The sequence below is a fragment of the Archocentrus centrarchus genome, chromosome 10 (assembly GCF_007364275.1).
Source record: "Archocentrus centrarchus isolate MPI-CPG fArcCen1 chromosome 10, fArcCen1, whole genome shotgun sequence".
NCBI classification, from domain to species: Eukaryota; Metazoa; Chordata; class Actinopteri; order Cichliformes; family Cichlidae; genus Archocentrus; species Archocentrus centrarchus.
The window spans coordinates 3,729,472-3,746,469 of NC_044355.1; the positions used below are offsets into that span (position 1 = coordinate 3,729,472).

The 16,998-nt window shown below is 39.8% G+C and overlaps 1 protein-coding gene across 1 annotated transcript in view; it reads right to left on the minus strand.

The window, feature by feature from the left end:
- Positions 1-16,998, minus strand: part of prom1a (prominin 1a) — an 89,427-nt gene that overhangs the window by 17,840 nt on the left and 54,589 nt on the right. Inside the window, exons 6-17 of the mRNA XM_030738834.1 lie at positions 8,061-8,181; positions 7,365-7,428; positions 6,902-6,991; positions 6,586-6,609; positions 4,053-4,282; positions 3,405-3,479; positions 3,161-3,224; positions 2,774-2,933; positions 2,353-2,505; positions 1,946-2,069; positions 850-953; positions 9-93 (exon numbers count right to left, since the gene is read on the minus strand). Coding sequence (XP_030594694.1) covers positions 9-93; positions 850-953; positions 1,946-2,069; positions 2,353-2,505; positions 2,774-2,933; positions 3,161-3,224; positions 3,405-3,479; positions 4,053-4,282; positions 6,586-6,609; positions 6,902-6,991; positions 7,365-7,428; positions 8,061-8,181 — 1,294 coding nt within the window. The remainder of the gene's footprint in view (positions 1-8; positions 94-849; positions 954-1,945; positions 2,070-2,352; positions 2,506-2,773; positions 2,934-3,160; positions 3,225-3,404; positions 3,480-4,052; positions 4,283-6,585; positions 6,610-6,901; positions 6,992-7,364; positions 7,429-8,060; positions 8,182-16,998) is intronic.

A 16,998-nucleotide genomic window follows, 5' to 3' on the forward strand; every position in this document is an offset into this window, starting at 1 on the left:
TCACTAACCATTGTGGTGTTCAGGTAGGAGGAGATATTGAAGACTTTGTCTAGATGCATGGCTGAGTAGATGCCTCGGTTCTGTTTGCAAGTACTGATGAAGACAAGCACACACACAAAAATACACACAGAAACATGGAGAGAGGGAGAGAGAGAGAAATATTAATATACAACTTTAAGTCAAAGTAAAAATATTTGCTGCCACCAAGTGAACTTGACTGGAAGTGCATGACTAAGGTGTCCAATTGTTGATATGATAAAAATGCCTTGAACACATTTAGGCAGCCACAGACTATGGACCCACACAATGTACACAGTAGCCCGTCTTGCTTTATAATGTGTGAAGACTTGTTGAAAGCACCTTCTGTTTGGAAATCGTGACTATGAGTCTGCCATCCCAGTGTACTGAGAATGTGCAGCTTCACACTGCAGGAAGATGATGAAAGCTCGAGTAATCACTGAGGAGGCTGCAGAAAAGCAGCTCAGATAGTGCAGGAAAAAAAAAAAAAAAAAAAACTATCCTAATTTGCCACACCAGGTTAATTGGAACTCTCTGCTATTTGCATCCCCATCAATGGAAATTAGATATTCAGTCACATGCTTGATGTCTGACCCTGAGCCAAATGTGAAAAACCTCATCATGGATTCATGCATTCTGCACACTATAACTAGATAAATAGGTTGCCTTGCAGAAAGATCCATTCATTTCTTGTAATCTAATATATGCATGAAATATAGAGAAGACAGGTGGAGAAGTTTGTGAGGAGAATAATCATCGCCAAAGCATTACACCTTAAAGGTGGAAGGCATGACACAGTCATCTAAATACATAAAAACGAGCCGTCTTTGCCTGTACAAGCTCTCTGCCGTCAGCTCCAGCTCGGAGTCGTTGTACATGTAGCCAGGGATGAAGTTCTTCCACTCTGGGTTGATCAGATATGGGGTGTCCACAACCTGATGAATTAAGAGAGAAGGAAACGGAGACAGTAATTCTTATGGAGAAGCAAAATGGATCCATCCATAAATTCAAAAAGAAATCATCATCCATGATGCAGTTTTTTCCTCACTGAGGCAGAAAGAAAGCTGAGAAGAGCAACCATGAGGGCGGGGAAGAATATACTGCACAAATTTCATTTTCAAAAAACTGATGTAAATTACTGAAGCAACCGTCCTCCAAATCTGACAAACTTCATTCTCTTTCATGAGTGCTGATGCACCATAAATTAAGTAAAATGGCAGAATATTTCAGTCGTTTTAAAAGAAGCCCATTTCTTTATTTGCTTTTTAAACTTGAGGCAAAATTAGATCTTCTGCATTATGGATGGGTTGACTGCAGATGGATCCAGACTTAATACACACAACAGCTTGCCCCTGACAACTGGCAGCAAACGCTATTCCAACGAGCCCACCGGAGGGACACCAAATTTCATGTAGTGTGCTTATACTAACAATTATCTGCAGTTGTCTGTGCCAGTGGCTCCCAGACTGTGGGAACTCGGGGTGCAGTGAAGCTGAATAAAAATGACACATTGGTTCTGCATCGCTAACAATGCACGGGGAAGTCTTTGACAGGACTGCCCAGCAAAGCTAAAGCGGATTAATCGAAACCAAATGTCACAACCACCAAATCAAAGACTAAACAACACGACGAGGCACGTGCCAGCCTCAGCTTCACCACAGTGGGTAACGAAGAGTGATCACAGTGTGCTGAAAATATTAACCTCTGACTGCATGAAGCTGAACAAGGAGGCCGTCACTCTGAAACTTCACATACTGACTTGTTCCTTATTTATTTTTTCAGTAATAGCCCACACACAAGTTGTATTTCTCTATAATTACAGTTTTCAAATTAAAAAAAGAAAGTGGGGCCCTACAAAGATCCACTCATCTATATCATTCACAACACCTTGTTTGTGTTTTATCTCCCTGATCACTGCATGACTCACCTTGAAAAGTTCTTTGGTGTGGAATGGTTCACAAACAAGTTTCTCCATGTTGCCTCCAGCCAGGAACATGACGGTCACCACTCCCATCAGCATCCAGGAGAAGATGAAGCTAAATCCAACGCCCCTGTGGAGATGAACAAACAGGCCCTCTGGGACAGCTGATGTGTACAATAATAACAGTGAGGTGTAGCTTTATAGTGGAACAGGTAGATTAGAGGTGGCTTAAAACGGTTTGTCACAGTAAGAAGTTTCAGCTTAAAGTAAAAAGTACTATAACTCATAGAGCACAAGGTCTAGTAAAGTGATAGTTACAGTAAATGTAGTAGATGTAAAGCTGAGTTTACGCTTTAGATCTTGAAATTTAATGAACTCATTTACTGAACTAATCACGTGCATATTGGACTTACGCCATAAGCATCGTTCCTCCCGTATTGGAGATGCATCCTCGTGTTGTAGGTGAGGCGTGCTTGTCATAACCCAGCGTGCCGCATAGCAGGCCCAGGTAGTTGAAGGCCAGGACCAGGACCACCATGCAGCAAAGAGCAATGCAGCCAATCCACCTGAAGGCAGCAAGCAAAGCCAAACTATTAGATCTCACTGGGAGTAGTTTCCTGAAATATAATTTTAGATATACAATGAAACTAGAACACAAAGCTTTAAAAAAAAAATTAATGCAGTAACCTTTTTTTCAGCACAATTACACGATTGTTTCTAATTTAAAAATATGTTTTCTCACTTTGACCCTTAGACGTTTTCCTTTTATGTAAGGAAGGCACTTATAAATTCATAGGTATGCTTTCTGAAATGTCTGCCAAGAGGTCAGTGTACCTGTAGAAGTCCATTTTGTCAATTTCAGGGTAGTGGTCCTCAATCTTGGCATGCACATGGTTAATGAAGATGGTGAAGTTGGACAGGCAGCTCTGCACTGGGAACGCTTTGGAAAAGCTGCTGATGTTGTTGCCAATGCCGTCCACCAAATTTGTTACACCTGAGACACAAACAATCACTCACATTACTTTTTTCAATAACTAAAAAAAAACAGAAATGTTTACACTGAAATGTAAGTGCAATTTAAACTTAAAGCCAGAAACATGAGAAAAGAATCATATGAAGAGGAATAGAGAGAGCACAAGGTGAATAAATATATATGCATTTATTGCAGTAACACATATCAGGGTGAATTACATTTTGTGTTTGAGTTCAAAAACCACTTACTCTCAACGACACTTCTGGTCTGTTCAATCACCATGTGTGGTGTGTCGTTCAAAGAGGAGAAGCCCTGCGAATGGAGGAAAACAAGCAGGAACATCAAGTTTGTTTGTCCATTTTGTGGTTTTTTGTTTCTTTCCGAAAAAAATCTGGAACTCACTAACTGATGAACAAGTACACAAAACTCATCAGCAAATAGACCGAAAGACCAAAGAAACGTGTATATCCATCTCATGTGGTCCAGGCTCACCTTCTGGACGACGGCACTGAGGTCTGTTTTTAATACATCGTTCATCTTTTGCTGCTGAGCATCCACATCTGGTAGCTAAAAAGTAAATACACAGCTTTGATAAGCATCGGCAATAAGAAATGATCAGAATTTAACAATCCCTGATCACTATCCAAAAATCCTGTCTGTTTCATCACCAGTTCCAACAAATCCTTCTAAAAGAACCTAAACCGCGGTGGTTCGGGCAGCAGTTAGAAGCACAGGAAGGGAAAAAAAATGTTGTTTCTGCTTTCCAGAGATGTCGTTATTTTACTGTGCAGCATACAACGTGTCAGAAGAATCATCTGAAAGTTTGTCCTAATCATAACCACAACCAGACCACATCATTAAAAGTTTCCTAGTTCTGGAAGCCTGTACCCATGTGAACTCTGAAACTAGTTTTCACTCTGTAATCATTCCTCTTCTTATTACTGGCCATTAAAAGGTCCCTTTATAATACATCATCTTTGAGGTCAGCACAGAAGGCAGAATGATTATACGACTAAAGACGTGCTGCAGTGTTCAAACAAGCACCTGACTGCTGCTTTAATACAGACATGGAAAACGTATTCACATCTGTGTGAACAGCACCATACAGTGTATCGAGTTTGTTTGCATTCAGTTTTGTACCCGTGTGAAATTAGCGCTAATCTGCAGCTGGGTCAGGGACTGGCGAATGTTGCGGCACAGCTGGGCTGTGGTAGCATCGGAGTCTTCGTCATGACAGCCGGGGTCGTTCAGGGTGCGGTTGATGTTGGTCCGGACTTGGCTCAGGTTTAAGCTCAGCTTCCCTGTTCCATCCTGAAGCACCTCCAGAGAGGCACTAACGCTCTCCAGGGCCTCCTTGGTTTCTCGCATGGCTGAAATGAAAGAGACCACAGGCAACATAACAAGTGAACTGGGTTGCTGTCACGCGGGAAAAAACAGTAAAAAGGAAATGCCCAAAACAAATTACCTACAGTATATCTTCAGGAAAATAAAAAGGAAGTTTTTTTTTTTTTGTTGTTATTCATTAGTTATTTCATATTTTGAGACAAAATTTTAAATTAAATGAGTTGTCATAGAGGGCTTTTCCACAAATTTTATTCCCATTGGACACGATTATGCGGCTTGGCTTCAGATAACTCAAAGAATCACGAATCCTTTATACGAATCTCTCAGTTCTGTTCTGGGAAACATTGTAATAGTGTATTAGATAGCCTGTTATTTCACCAGTGAAAGGACGTACGGCTGTTTCTAGGACATTTTTCTTTTTTTTAAACAGGGTGGCACAGGAGCAGTGGAGGCCGGAGGAAATCCGATTATTTGACCAGAAATAGAGTGACGGAAACTGGTGTAGAAACAGAAAAGGTATCTGCTCATGTGCAGTCCTGTATCTTTCTATGGATCGCATTACATGAAAAGTGGGACTACATAAGCAGAAAATACTGTTTTGGATTGAATAACTGTTTTGCAAAGTGGTAAAGGAATTATTTAGACCTATTACATAATTAAAGTCATAATCCTACAATAGCAAAGCTACTCATGCAGAATAGCACTTTTCAGAATCATATATATCACATCACTGGATCATAATTATTGACTCGTGTATTTCACTTTAATGCTGGAGATGATTTAAATGGCTTTTATCCTAATGGGTAGCTTTATCTATAACAATACAGCCTTTCTTTAAACATCTGCACCACAAAATGGAACTAAATATTCAAGATAAATATATGGATGGAGTTCAGAGTATGATTTTTCTTTGCAAATATAGTGGAGTCAAAGTAAAAGGCAGCATAACGGAAATACTTAAATAAAGCACAAGAATATTAAAACTGTAATCTCCTCCCTCAGCACATACTAAGAAATCACTGGTATCAGAGCAGATTCCACAAGCCGTGTCTCCCTCGTAAAGCCTGGGACTGAGCCAAGTGTCTCTAGCATCTAAAATTACACTTTTAACTGCCTTGCACGCAGCGGCATCCCTTTTGGCAAACATTAAGCAAACAGGAACGCTATGAATAATGTGAACTATTATTAAAGATGTTGCTGTTCAGTAAATGACGCTTTCCCACGCAAGACAGCAGCCAGTGTTAGTTAACAGTCAGGGAGTAGCCTGCAGCGGATGCTTAAAATTAAACAGGATAAAGAAACGAGAAACACTGGCGTCCTTGAACAGAGGCATCAAAGACGCAAGAGGGGAAACGGTAAATTCACTCTCATATAGCGGCATGATTTGCAACACTGTGAAGGTACAGATGGATGCTTAAGCACCATTTTTGATTCTCGTGGTATGTATCTTGGTTTAGTATTCTGATTTGACATCTTGTTATTCTCTGTATTCTCCGCGGATCATAAGACCTTTTGACTACTTGGCTCAGCCCCAGCAGAAACCCAAAAGGATATGAATATTAAAAACACAGACTTCAGTATAATCGCTGCCGTATTTGTGCTCAGACATTTTACCGCCTTTACATTGTCAAGCTTACTGACTGATTTTTTTCTTCTTTGCTGCTGATGTACTCAAATGTTGTATGTTCTAGTCAAACATCTGCGCAGAAGCATAAAACATGAGATACTCTCATAGTTGAATCTTCAAATGTAAAAAAAAATATAATAAATAAAAGTAACACGACTGGTTACACAAACAATTTTTTTATGTTCACATCACACTGGGGGAACACAGTTGCAGTGTAAAGGGTTTGGGGATTATTTTTGTCAAGATGCCACGAACTTAAAACTGCACTAGGCTGGATTTTTATGGAAAGAGAATTGCATCCATTTATATGTATAAATGGGAAAAAACAGAGATTTATTCTATTTGCCCATAAAGACAATTTACCTGGTGACAACAGAAGCAGAAATTCATATCAAGAAAAAAAAAAAGCACTGAAACTAAAGCACTGTAGGCTCAACAAAGACAGCCAAAGGTGCTCTGAAGATATTTTTAACATAAGACAAAGTTTTTTTTACTTCCTCTAATCTGTTGTCACCAAAGTAAGATATTGCATAGTGCAGTTTTATATAGTAACTGATTATTGTTCATCAAGCTGTAACTCGGGGCTCAGGTTGGCACCAAGGAAGAAAACAAAGGGGACAAATCACAAGAGCAACACTGATGTCAAAATTCACGAGGGTCAAAGGATTGTGGATCACCGATCAGTTACTGAGGTATCGTTACCTTTTATGGCCCTCTCGATTTTCACTTTATAAAAAGCATAAAATATAAAGATTAATGATACAATTATTACACGTTGGAGGACTTACTACTTAAGAGTAAAATACTGAAATCAGATTCCTAAATCTTTATTTACAGCAGAAACCTTAACAAGTGATTTAATGTAAATCATACATTCAAGGGGGAAAAAAATCTTATTCATCACACAGCTGGCAGCACTGCAATGTTTGTACTGCAGCTGCAGCTGGCTTCCAGTAGCTTACAACCTACAATATTTTGATCTTAGCTAAAAGAAGAAATTAAAAGTAAGCAGATATACCTCCAGCCATATTAAGCACTTGGTCCAATGCAGGCCGGACCTCCATATCCAGCTGATCATGTATCCTTCCACCCAATAATGGACCTATGTCTGTAGAAAACATCAACAGAGATGTTAGTCCTCCCTCCACAGGGTTTGTTTTCTATTCAACCATCTTAACTTCTAATGGTTTTTGAGTATAGAAGACATAACTTCTTTGTTCTTATCTAATGGCTCACAATCCTGGCACTATTTTTGCAGGTACCAACTTCTCGGAAATTACTGCCTGCAGGACAAAAGTAGGATGATTACTCAAGAGATGCTCTGTAATAACTGCTACTTTTGCTATGGACCTAGTTATGTCAAGGACCAGTTGTGAAAACAAGTCATGGAAAGCAGACACATTAAATTCACACAAGTAGCATGCTACACGACTGAGTGTCTACTTAATTCATTATTGGAGGCACAGAGAAGAGCTACTTACTATCTAGGTCATAGATGACTTTGTTCTTGGCTGTGGCATATTGGGATATTAGGTAATCAATTTGCTGCAAAGATTAAACACAGAGGAGAGCAGAGTCTTAGAAAGCACAAAAACAGTTTTATAGTCTAGACACCAACAGCAAGTAAATTTGAGTTTTAGGCTATTTCAACAAACCACCTGATAGTCGAGCTGGATTTTTGCTCAGCAAATATCACCCAGATTAGTGAGACTGATTGTTGGAGAAATTTCACCGTATGAGAACAATCTTTTCAAAAGCAAGTTTTCTTTTTTTTTGTACATGTCGCACACACAAAAGGTGAGAAAATTCTCTTTTGCCACCTGAAAGGATTACACAAACTCAGCATGACAAGAAAATCTAGTTTCAACAAAGGGAAGAAAAAAAAGAAAAAGAAAAAAAGACGACATGCACACTGACTCACAAATTTACCTTCAAGTCTACAACCCTGAAATATTAGGAATATTTCTCATTTGAGAAAATTCACACCTGAACCATTCATCATGGTTATGCAACTTAAATCCATGTAGCAGCCAACCAGATTTCCATAATGTTACCTGATGTAATTCCTGTGATACAAAATATAATCTAGAGATATGAATTTAATTTGACAACGCTTAATCTGAACTGGAGTTTAGTGGCTTGACATTGCAGACACGCATGAGAACTCCCCGTCTCACCATGGGTGTGTCGTTGACGAAGGTGTGCAGATCCCTCATGTTGCTGTTGACCAGTCTCCGTACGTTCTTCACCTGAGAGCTCAGGTTCTGGTTGGCAGCGTATGCACACAGCACTCCAATCCTAATAAAAGCAATTGAAACAAAAACACAAACACTTTGAGCCACCTGCTATTGGACATGTCTGAGTGACCCTGCTGCCCCTGTGTCTGTCAAGAGTAAGGCAGGGGGGGTGACTCCTACAGAGAAAGGGTGATGACAAGCCATCAGCAGTAGGGGTCAGTGTGCACCACCAGATTTACTTCACTTCGCCACTGCCGGTGAGTGCACCTGTAGAGCGCCTTCATTTCTTTGAAAGCCAGCATTACACATTATAATCAAGAACAATAATGTATCTTCAACCCCATTTTATTGACTTTTATATATAATTTGCAGTCATTTAATTGTTGCCATAAAAAATAGCATTTACTGTATGTCAAGTGTGTGTTTTAATAGACTGGAATACTGTAACATGACAGGCATAGAGGCCTTGTGTAAATGTGTCTAAACAATACTGCATATCTTGTGGCCCGACATTTACATGCTCAGCAGTCTCAAGATAACAAAAGATTCATGTCAGAAAACAATTTTATTTCCCAAATAATTTGGAAATGAACTCACAGCCCGAAATGCAGATGTGTCTACATGATGCTCTGAGGCCCGATCTGTATAATCGAAGGTCTCTGGGTTGTAAACATATTAAAATTAAATGTGAGAACACAGAACTGCATAGAGCAGACCATTAAAGTGAATCTCTTGCATACTTCAAACAGACCTGAGTAGCTTACTACGAGGCTTAATTAGCTCGAACAACATCAAGGGAAAGACAGCCCATAATATTAAGCCGTTTCCATGACTCGCTCTCATCCCAGCTGAATTTTCTGCTTAGCACCTCACAGCTACTGCAGCACTACAGCGTGTGCATGTATGTTTTTATTGCTACTGATGCGTGTAAGTGAGGTTCGTGTGTGAGTAGCTTAAGGAAAGATGGTCAAAAAAACAAAAACTTGTCTACAGTTGACTCTAAGGATCAAAACCCCTAAAGCAGAGTTGTATGACACAGTGAATCCCCTTCATGGGAATGCTTCAGTGAAATAAGCAGCTTTATGAATGATGTAAGATGACTGGCAGAGAGGAATAACAAAAGAACTGACTCAGAAGCTTCTGGGAAGGTTTGGATCAATGGAGTTGAATCAGGGTGTTGTGACTCACTGTATAAAAAGGCAGGGTTTTTTTTTATGTATACGTATAACATCAGGTTACACGTATGTGACCACAGTGCATCCAGAGAGGGGGGTTTCCATTGTCTTATGCTAATGCATGAAGGCACTGGTGTGTGCAGTTCTTCCTTGCAGACCAGTAAACAGCAGTCCCTGCTGCTGCAGTCAGGTTCCCTTTGTAATCTCTATCCTGGATTGTGCTGTGGATATTTTGCAACATATAAGATTGTAATGTGTGTTTGTACACTTACTATATGCACCAAATGCTTTCTACTTTCAAGAATTACAGTATATTGACTAAGTAAAGTCAGATCTTGTACCATTGTCAGTTTGCTCCCACATTGCATAGTAGAAAGTCACTGTACTGTAGAGCAGGACAGAGCAGGCTAATCCACTGATTATTTATATTTTCATAAATTGCCTTTACAAATTTCAAAACTCAAACACAGTTCATCTTTTTTCTGACCAATCAGTCCAAAGAGTCATGAAATCAACAGACTCTGGGCTCCCCTCGCTGATACACATATTGTTCATTTTTGGAAATGCAGTAAAAACTATTTCTTCAAAGACTGATATACTTTTCATTCTGTATGCAAACACATGCTCAAGTTTAAGCGGTCAAAGTCAGTACTTGGCAGATATCACAGCACGTAGCCAGCTAAGACTCAGCATGTTTACGATTTTCTGTGAAGTTCAAGTCAGAGGACCGAGGAGCCTTTCCAAAAGCTTTCAGCTCGTCTTTCTTCGAGTAGATCTGGGAGGATTGCTTTGTCTGCTTTGGATAATTGTACTGTTGTAGAAGCCAGTCTCTTTTTAATTTCACCTTAGTGACTGACAGCATAAAATTCTTCCAGAATTGCTGAATTTCCTTCTATCTGTAATGGGCATCTTGTGCACTTTACTCCCTTGCAGCCTCACAACAGAGTACTCCTCTTGCCAATAAGCTAGTGAGGCCTTCTTGTCAAATGCTTTTTTTTCCTTCAAATAGATCTTGGGTTATTGTGGCCAATTGCTCAATTTTAACTCCATTTGTTGATGGATGTTGCTTGGCATACTGATGAGCTTGCAGGTAGGGTATCCCTTTTCTGTTAGTGCATCAGTGCTGCCCTGTGGGACAGCTTCTGTGTGAACTAAACTTTTCTGCAGGTCATACAAGGTCTTCCTTTGCCATTCTGTCTAGCAGATGTTCGGTTTTATCTGAAAAGTTTCTTGCTCTCCCAGCGCTTGTCCTGTTCCCCTTATTTCTTAATGACATTTCAGTCAGTGGAAGTGCTTTGATATCTTCTCTTGCTTTTAGGCACCAGTTCATTTTCAGATCTTCAGTCAGCAGCTTAGAGGAGCCCATGGTAGTTTTGTAAGGAGTTATTAAGCTCTAATGTTTCAATAACAGCCTCATAAGTTTTAAATATTTATGAGCAGGAGGGGTGCCTTCATAAATGCCGCAGATACTCAAATTATCATTTATGATGCATGTTTGTGAAAGGATTTATACTTAAAGTCGTGAAAAATGAAGTTTTATTCATGCACAGCTCTCTTAATGTCGCGCCAGACCATTTCAGTTGGGTTGAGGTCTGGACACCTTGACTCTTTTCTTTTTTCAACCATTCTGTTGTAGATTTGCTGATGTGCTCGAGATCACGTTCCTCTTGCATGCCCCAGTTTGGGCTGAGCTGTAGCCGTCGTTCAGATGGCCTCACATTTGACTCTAGAATACTTTGGGATACAGAGGAGTTCATGGTAGACTCAATGGCTGCAAGGTGCCCCGGTCCTGGCTGAAATCAAGCCCAAATCATCACCTGGTATGAGGTGTTTGTTTTGATATATTGTGTTTGTTTTTCGCACAACGTGACGATCTGCATTACAGCCAAACATCTCCACTTTGGTCTCATCTGTCCGAAGGACATTCTTCAGGAAGTCTTGTAGTTTGTTCAGATTCACATTTGATGAGCTGGCATTGCCTTTTTAGAAAGAAGAGGTTTTTGCTGTCAACCCCTCCAAACAGGCCATACTTGTTCACTCATTTTCTCACAGTATTGTTCTGAGCGTAACATGCTGCAGAGTCTGAGATGTAGCTCTTGGGTTTTCTGCAATTTCTCTGAACACTGCACAGTCTAACCTTAGTGGTTCCATAAGGTAGTGGTTTACAGGTTTGCCTAACATGCAGAACCTCCCCAGTTTGATCCTGGAAGGAGACAAATCTTTTAGGGTTGTGTCAGGAAGGCCATCCTGTGCCTTAGTACAGCCTGAAATCCAAAGAGACATAAAAACTATTCGGGGAAGGCTGATCAATTTTAGGTGCATTAGTTTAGGTTGTTTATCATGAAAAAAAATATATATTTCTTGATCCCAACTTTTCGGGTGGAATAATTTTTCACTTTTATCATCGTCAGTTAGGCATTTTTGAGATTTGAACTATTGTTACGACAAATATTTGCAAGTTTATTTGTATATACATAAATATTAATTTGCTGCCTGTCATCTAAAGAAAATTTGTAATGAACATGCTTCAAGAAAAAAAAAAGAAAAAGAAGAGCCTTTAGCAGTGTCGCCACACTCCTTAAAGAACAAATGTGTTATAGGATATACTGCCCTCAGCAGCAAGCTGCACCATCTCTAGCGGAATTGTGATGATGTTTGCCATAAACAGTGAGTGGGCCAACAGAGTAAACACTGTCATCATACAAGTGGAGACTTAATGAGAAACTAGGCCAAACAAGTAGGCTGGGACACAGTGAAGTGGAGCCATCCGTAACCAGGGGAAGATTCAAAATGGCCACTTTCACAACAAAAGCCTTTTGTCAAACACTTTTCTCTGCTCTCCCTCTGCATCGTTCTCACTCACACTTCATACATTTGCTTTCCTTTTCCATACACAAACTCACAATCATGCACTCTCTTTTTCTCTGCTTGTCTTTATTACCGAAGCTCATCTGTTTCTCTCTTATGAGGCTCTTATATCACACCCTCTCTGAATTATTTTCATGGCTTTCTCTGCACCAGTATCTCCCCCTTCATGAGACTTTTTTTGTTTTTGTTTCACTCTCTTAAACTTATACTTAATTCTCATTTTCCTACAGCACCCCTCCTCTTCTTTAATCTCCACCTCTTTCTCCTCTTTTGCCCTCTGTTCCCTCTCTTTTCTCTCTCTCCCACTTCCCACCTCCTCTTCTTTTCTTTGTCTCTCGCTCACTCCCTTTCCCTGCTAGTGTCCAGCAAGGTCACTGGAATCTGTTGCTGAACAAAGACTCTTTGAGGAAACAGCCTGGCGCTTCGCAACACGCTGTGCAGTCCATGACTGTCCACTTTATTTTACGACAATCACATTTGACTTTAGCTTGAGTTCCAGTTTGGGTTTCTTATTTAAAAAGTGATTCAATTAAACGAGAGTCTAAAGCTGCAAGAAGACAAAAAGCACACATAAATTAGTATTTGAATGCAAAATGATCAAACTAGCAACAAACTTGAAATGACAAGCAAGGCCCGCCAACCTACTTTCTCACAGCGTCTGTATCCAGGAAACACGTCGCTAAAGACTCAATCCCCCCGCGGCGTCATCTTCATTTCACCTTCGATTTAATGATGCCTTTTATATCACATGCAACAGAGAGCTATTGCAGGGCATTCAGCTGAAAAGGTTATCATAAGCCAAACTATAAAATTCACTTATGAAAAAAAAAAGATGAGTTTTGAAAGAGAGCAAAGAGAAGATCTGAGGTTCAAAACAAATCCAAAAAGGCATTTTAGATATATAAAAAACAAAGATCGCTTATTTATCTGCATTTAATTACATTTGATTTGAACTAATGTGTTTTGTGAACTTTAAAAAGCACATTGGTTGTAAATTATCCTAATATGAGTACTTTCAAGTTAACATACTGATAAAATTTATATTTTTTCAAAATTATTTTTCAGATAAGCCCTGCAACAGATTGGCAACCTGCCCGGGGTGTACCCTGCCTCTCGCCCTGTGGCAGATGGGATGGGCCCACTTGCAACCCAGAACTGGATACACACAAGAAAATGGATGCATTTTTCAGATACTTTATCCATTCATGTTTTAGGTAGAAGTTGCATTTCAATATGGCAGGTAGCCTTTAAAAATGTCATTTGTCAATTCATCTGTACACTTCAGCCATTGGTCTTTTGTGCCGCATCATCACATTTCTCTGTTATCAGCAACTTATGAACAACTGTAGCGAACAACTGTACGGCTGCTGTTTGATAACGTGCCTCTTTTTGACCACAGGGGGCAATTCAAACACAGCAGGAGGAACATTTACCTCTAACCAGCTCAAAAAAGGGCTCTAATTCCTGTTTGAGCAAAAGCCAAATGACACATGAAACTGTGCCTCGGGCCGGATGCCCCACAACAGCAGATGAAGAAGAGCAACAAACTAGCGCAGCACCCCAGAATCTAGGCCACTACTGGGGGCTGGGTAGTGAGTGTTCCATGGTCTGGTGGTTCCATAGCTTTTACAAACTCCAACAATGGCCCACATTCAGTACAATTGTAGTTGGAATCCTGGGACAGTCGCCTTACAGCCCCTCCCTGTTTTCACATTCCTGAAACTGGCTCTTTATTATCCACTTTCAGTAAGAAAATTATTATTGTAGTCATTGTAATAACGACTGTGATCATGTTACACATTTCACACATATTGGAATTCAATGGTAGTGTAATCAGCACATGTGCAACATAAAACAGCAAACTGTTCAAAGCCTTATTCAGAATATTTACCTTCTTATTAAATCTTTATCTTTGTCACAGTCTCACCTGAATGACCTGCATGCAAAAGCTAATTAGAACGGATAGATTCCAGCATAGCACCTCATTCTGAGTAAATGTGGGACAATAGAAGTGCTGACTGAAAAATGCTGGACCAGGACAATGCGCCCTGGCGCAGGAGGTAGAGCAGGTCATCTACTAATCGGAAGGTTGGTGATTCGACCTCTGGCTGCTCCAGCCTGGACGCTGAAGTATCCTCGATGAAACCCGAGTTGCTCCCGATGAGTGTGACCGTGTGTGAATGTTTGATAGAAAGCACTTAGATGTAGAAATGTAGAATGGATGTGTGTGAATGGTTGAATGAGTGTGTGAGTAGAGTAGAAAAGCGCTACATAAGAAGTTTACATACACAGTAAAGTAGTTTATGTAGCAACTCTTATGTATTCTGAAATAAGTCATCATATAAGTCTCCACCACAGGCAGCAGCTGCAACTTCATTTAATTTTAGCCACTGTTTGATGTCATTAATCCACTTATTATATTGGTATATAATGAGAATTGTAACAATTGAATCCATGTTGCATTCAATTTAGCAACCATGTGAAGCCTTTGGTATGGCTGCTTTCCTTTCATTAAGCTGCCCTTTTCCCTCCAAGTGGTCATTGCTATGTATTTTTTATTTGCTGTGTTATTACTCTCCTCAGAGCTTACAGGTCACATTCTGAACCTGACTTCCCGTTGCAGCATTGTGTCCTATGAAGAATTTAAACAAGCATCCTGGCTCCAAGGCCTTCGCTTCGAGCATGACAACCCAGCAAAGACGATGCTATTAGTTGCTCAGTTTTTCCCTCCTCATGAGGATGCTGTGTAAGCTGCTGTCAGTTCCATCTGAGGACTGGCTGCACTAGTGTGATGGAAGATGGACCATTAATTTCACAGTAAACAGTCTAGGAATGATATGAATACCAAACTCTGAGCCAAAAAGCCTCACACGGTTGTGCAAATAACCACAGAAGGTCACTGCAGCACAACAGGATTTTGAAAACTATAGAAGGGACAAAAGGCAAAAAAAAATTATAATCTACAGTACATGCATTTTTTTGATTAAACTGTCAAACTGTGTAACAGCTGATTAATAACATATTTCTGTCATAAACAACAGCTTATTCTGATATTTTGTCATCAGCTGCACTGAGTTTGCTAAAATACGATGGATTCTAACGTGCACTGAGTATCTCGGCAAGGACCTTGGTTATATGGATACCTTAATATTTAAAAGCTGAATAGTGCGGATGTCACAGAAGCAGCCTTTCTGTAATTTGTGTCCATAAGAACATCAAAAACAGATTAATACTCAAAGAGATTCGCTTTGCTCTGTAAACCATCCGTGGATACACTGAACTTAATTAACCTTTCAAACAAATGTTAGTGGTTTGAATTAAAAAAATAAATATCAGCTGTCCAAAAGAAAACAACTTGTACCAACTAATGAATAATGATGAAATTCAAAGAGAAGGTTTTTTTACCAGCAAACACCAGCTTCATAACACATGAATGAACTCTATTAAGCTTTGACCAATAAAACTTAACAGTAATCAGCTATTATTTGCATATAATTAGCACAGTCTGGAGAAGTAGTTTGAGTTTAAAACTTTTTACAGCTTTTCAGGGATCCTGGATTTGAGTGTGAATGGCTGTTCCTCACTTTGTGTTAGCCCTATGATGGACTCTTGACCTGTCCAGGTTGTGCTTCACCACTGGGATGGGGTCAGGCACTAAGGAATGGGATAAAAACACTGCTATTAAACATGGACATTAGTACAGGTCCTACATTAATGTGATTTAGAAAACCGACCACAAGACTGAGTTTCTGCGTACTGATGCAAAATGCATAATCTGAAAAATCAGCTGGTTTATGCCACGAAGACTGGACTGATCTTGTACACGGAGACATATTCTTCTGATTACACTCATGACTGTCCTGTTTCTTGTTTTTCTTCCAAGCTCTTATTAAAGTGGGATTTCCCATTGTTAATATTGTTAACCCACTCTCAGCAGAACCCTTGTTTCTGCTACAATTCACTGAGATTAGATTAATGATAAAATCTAATATTAAAGCCCGATACTACACTTAAATCAGTGCTTGACTGAAGTGTCTCTGATTGAATTTCCTTATTTTTGCACTGTAGGAGAAATGATTGAATATTAACGCTGGTACTGCAGCTGATTGTGGCTGTTTGACTGCTGTGGGCTCTAAGAATGGTTCTATGGCAGTAGCTCACTCTGTTGTGACTCAGAAAAAGTAGTTTATTGTATCTGTGTACGCATGTACAGGAATACTCCCAATACAGTAAGGTTAACTCTCAAGTATCTAGCAGGGGAGTAAACAGAAATGCCACTGCAAGGGTCAGAGTCAATGATCTTTTTAAATAAGAAAGCTGTCATACAATGGCTCATTACTGGTGAAGGTGGTCGGTAGAATGTTACCAGCCTTCATTTTGCCAGGGTGCACCCTGCTGATCACAAAGAGACAAAAAAAGAAAGAAAAACAGATCCATCTGCATCAGGAATGTAGATATTTCTGGGCTATAAATCCTCACAGCTAGCCATCCCTGAGATAGAAGCCACCTCCTAGCCGTAAACCACATCACAAAGCCCTGCAGCTTTGCCTTCTCATATCTTTTCTCTCCTGTGTAACAATGTGCCGTATCATCACTACTGTAACACAAATGTCACCTATAAATTTGCAAGCAAGCCTGGTCAGCATCAGTTAGCCCCACCATGGTTAATTCTTGTAACTCATGTATTGATTTGCAGTGTGCATATTACAAGAATCCACAACCATTAAGATGCAAAAAAAAAATGCAATTAGCAAAAAATAAAGTGGTTTTCAGCTATAAATGTAAAATGAGAGAAAATTAGAATGATTAGTATGAGTGAAGTCTCTCCAGGAGAT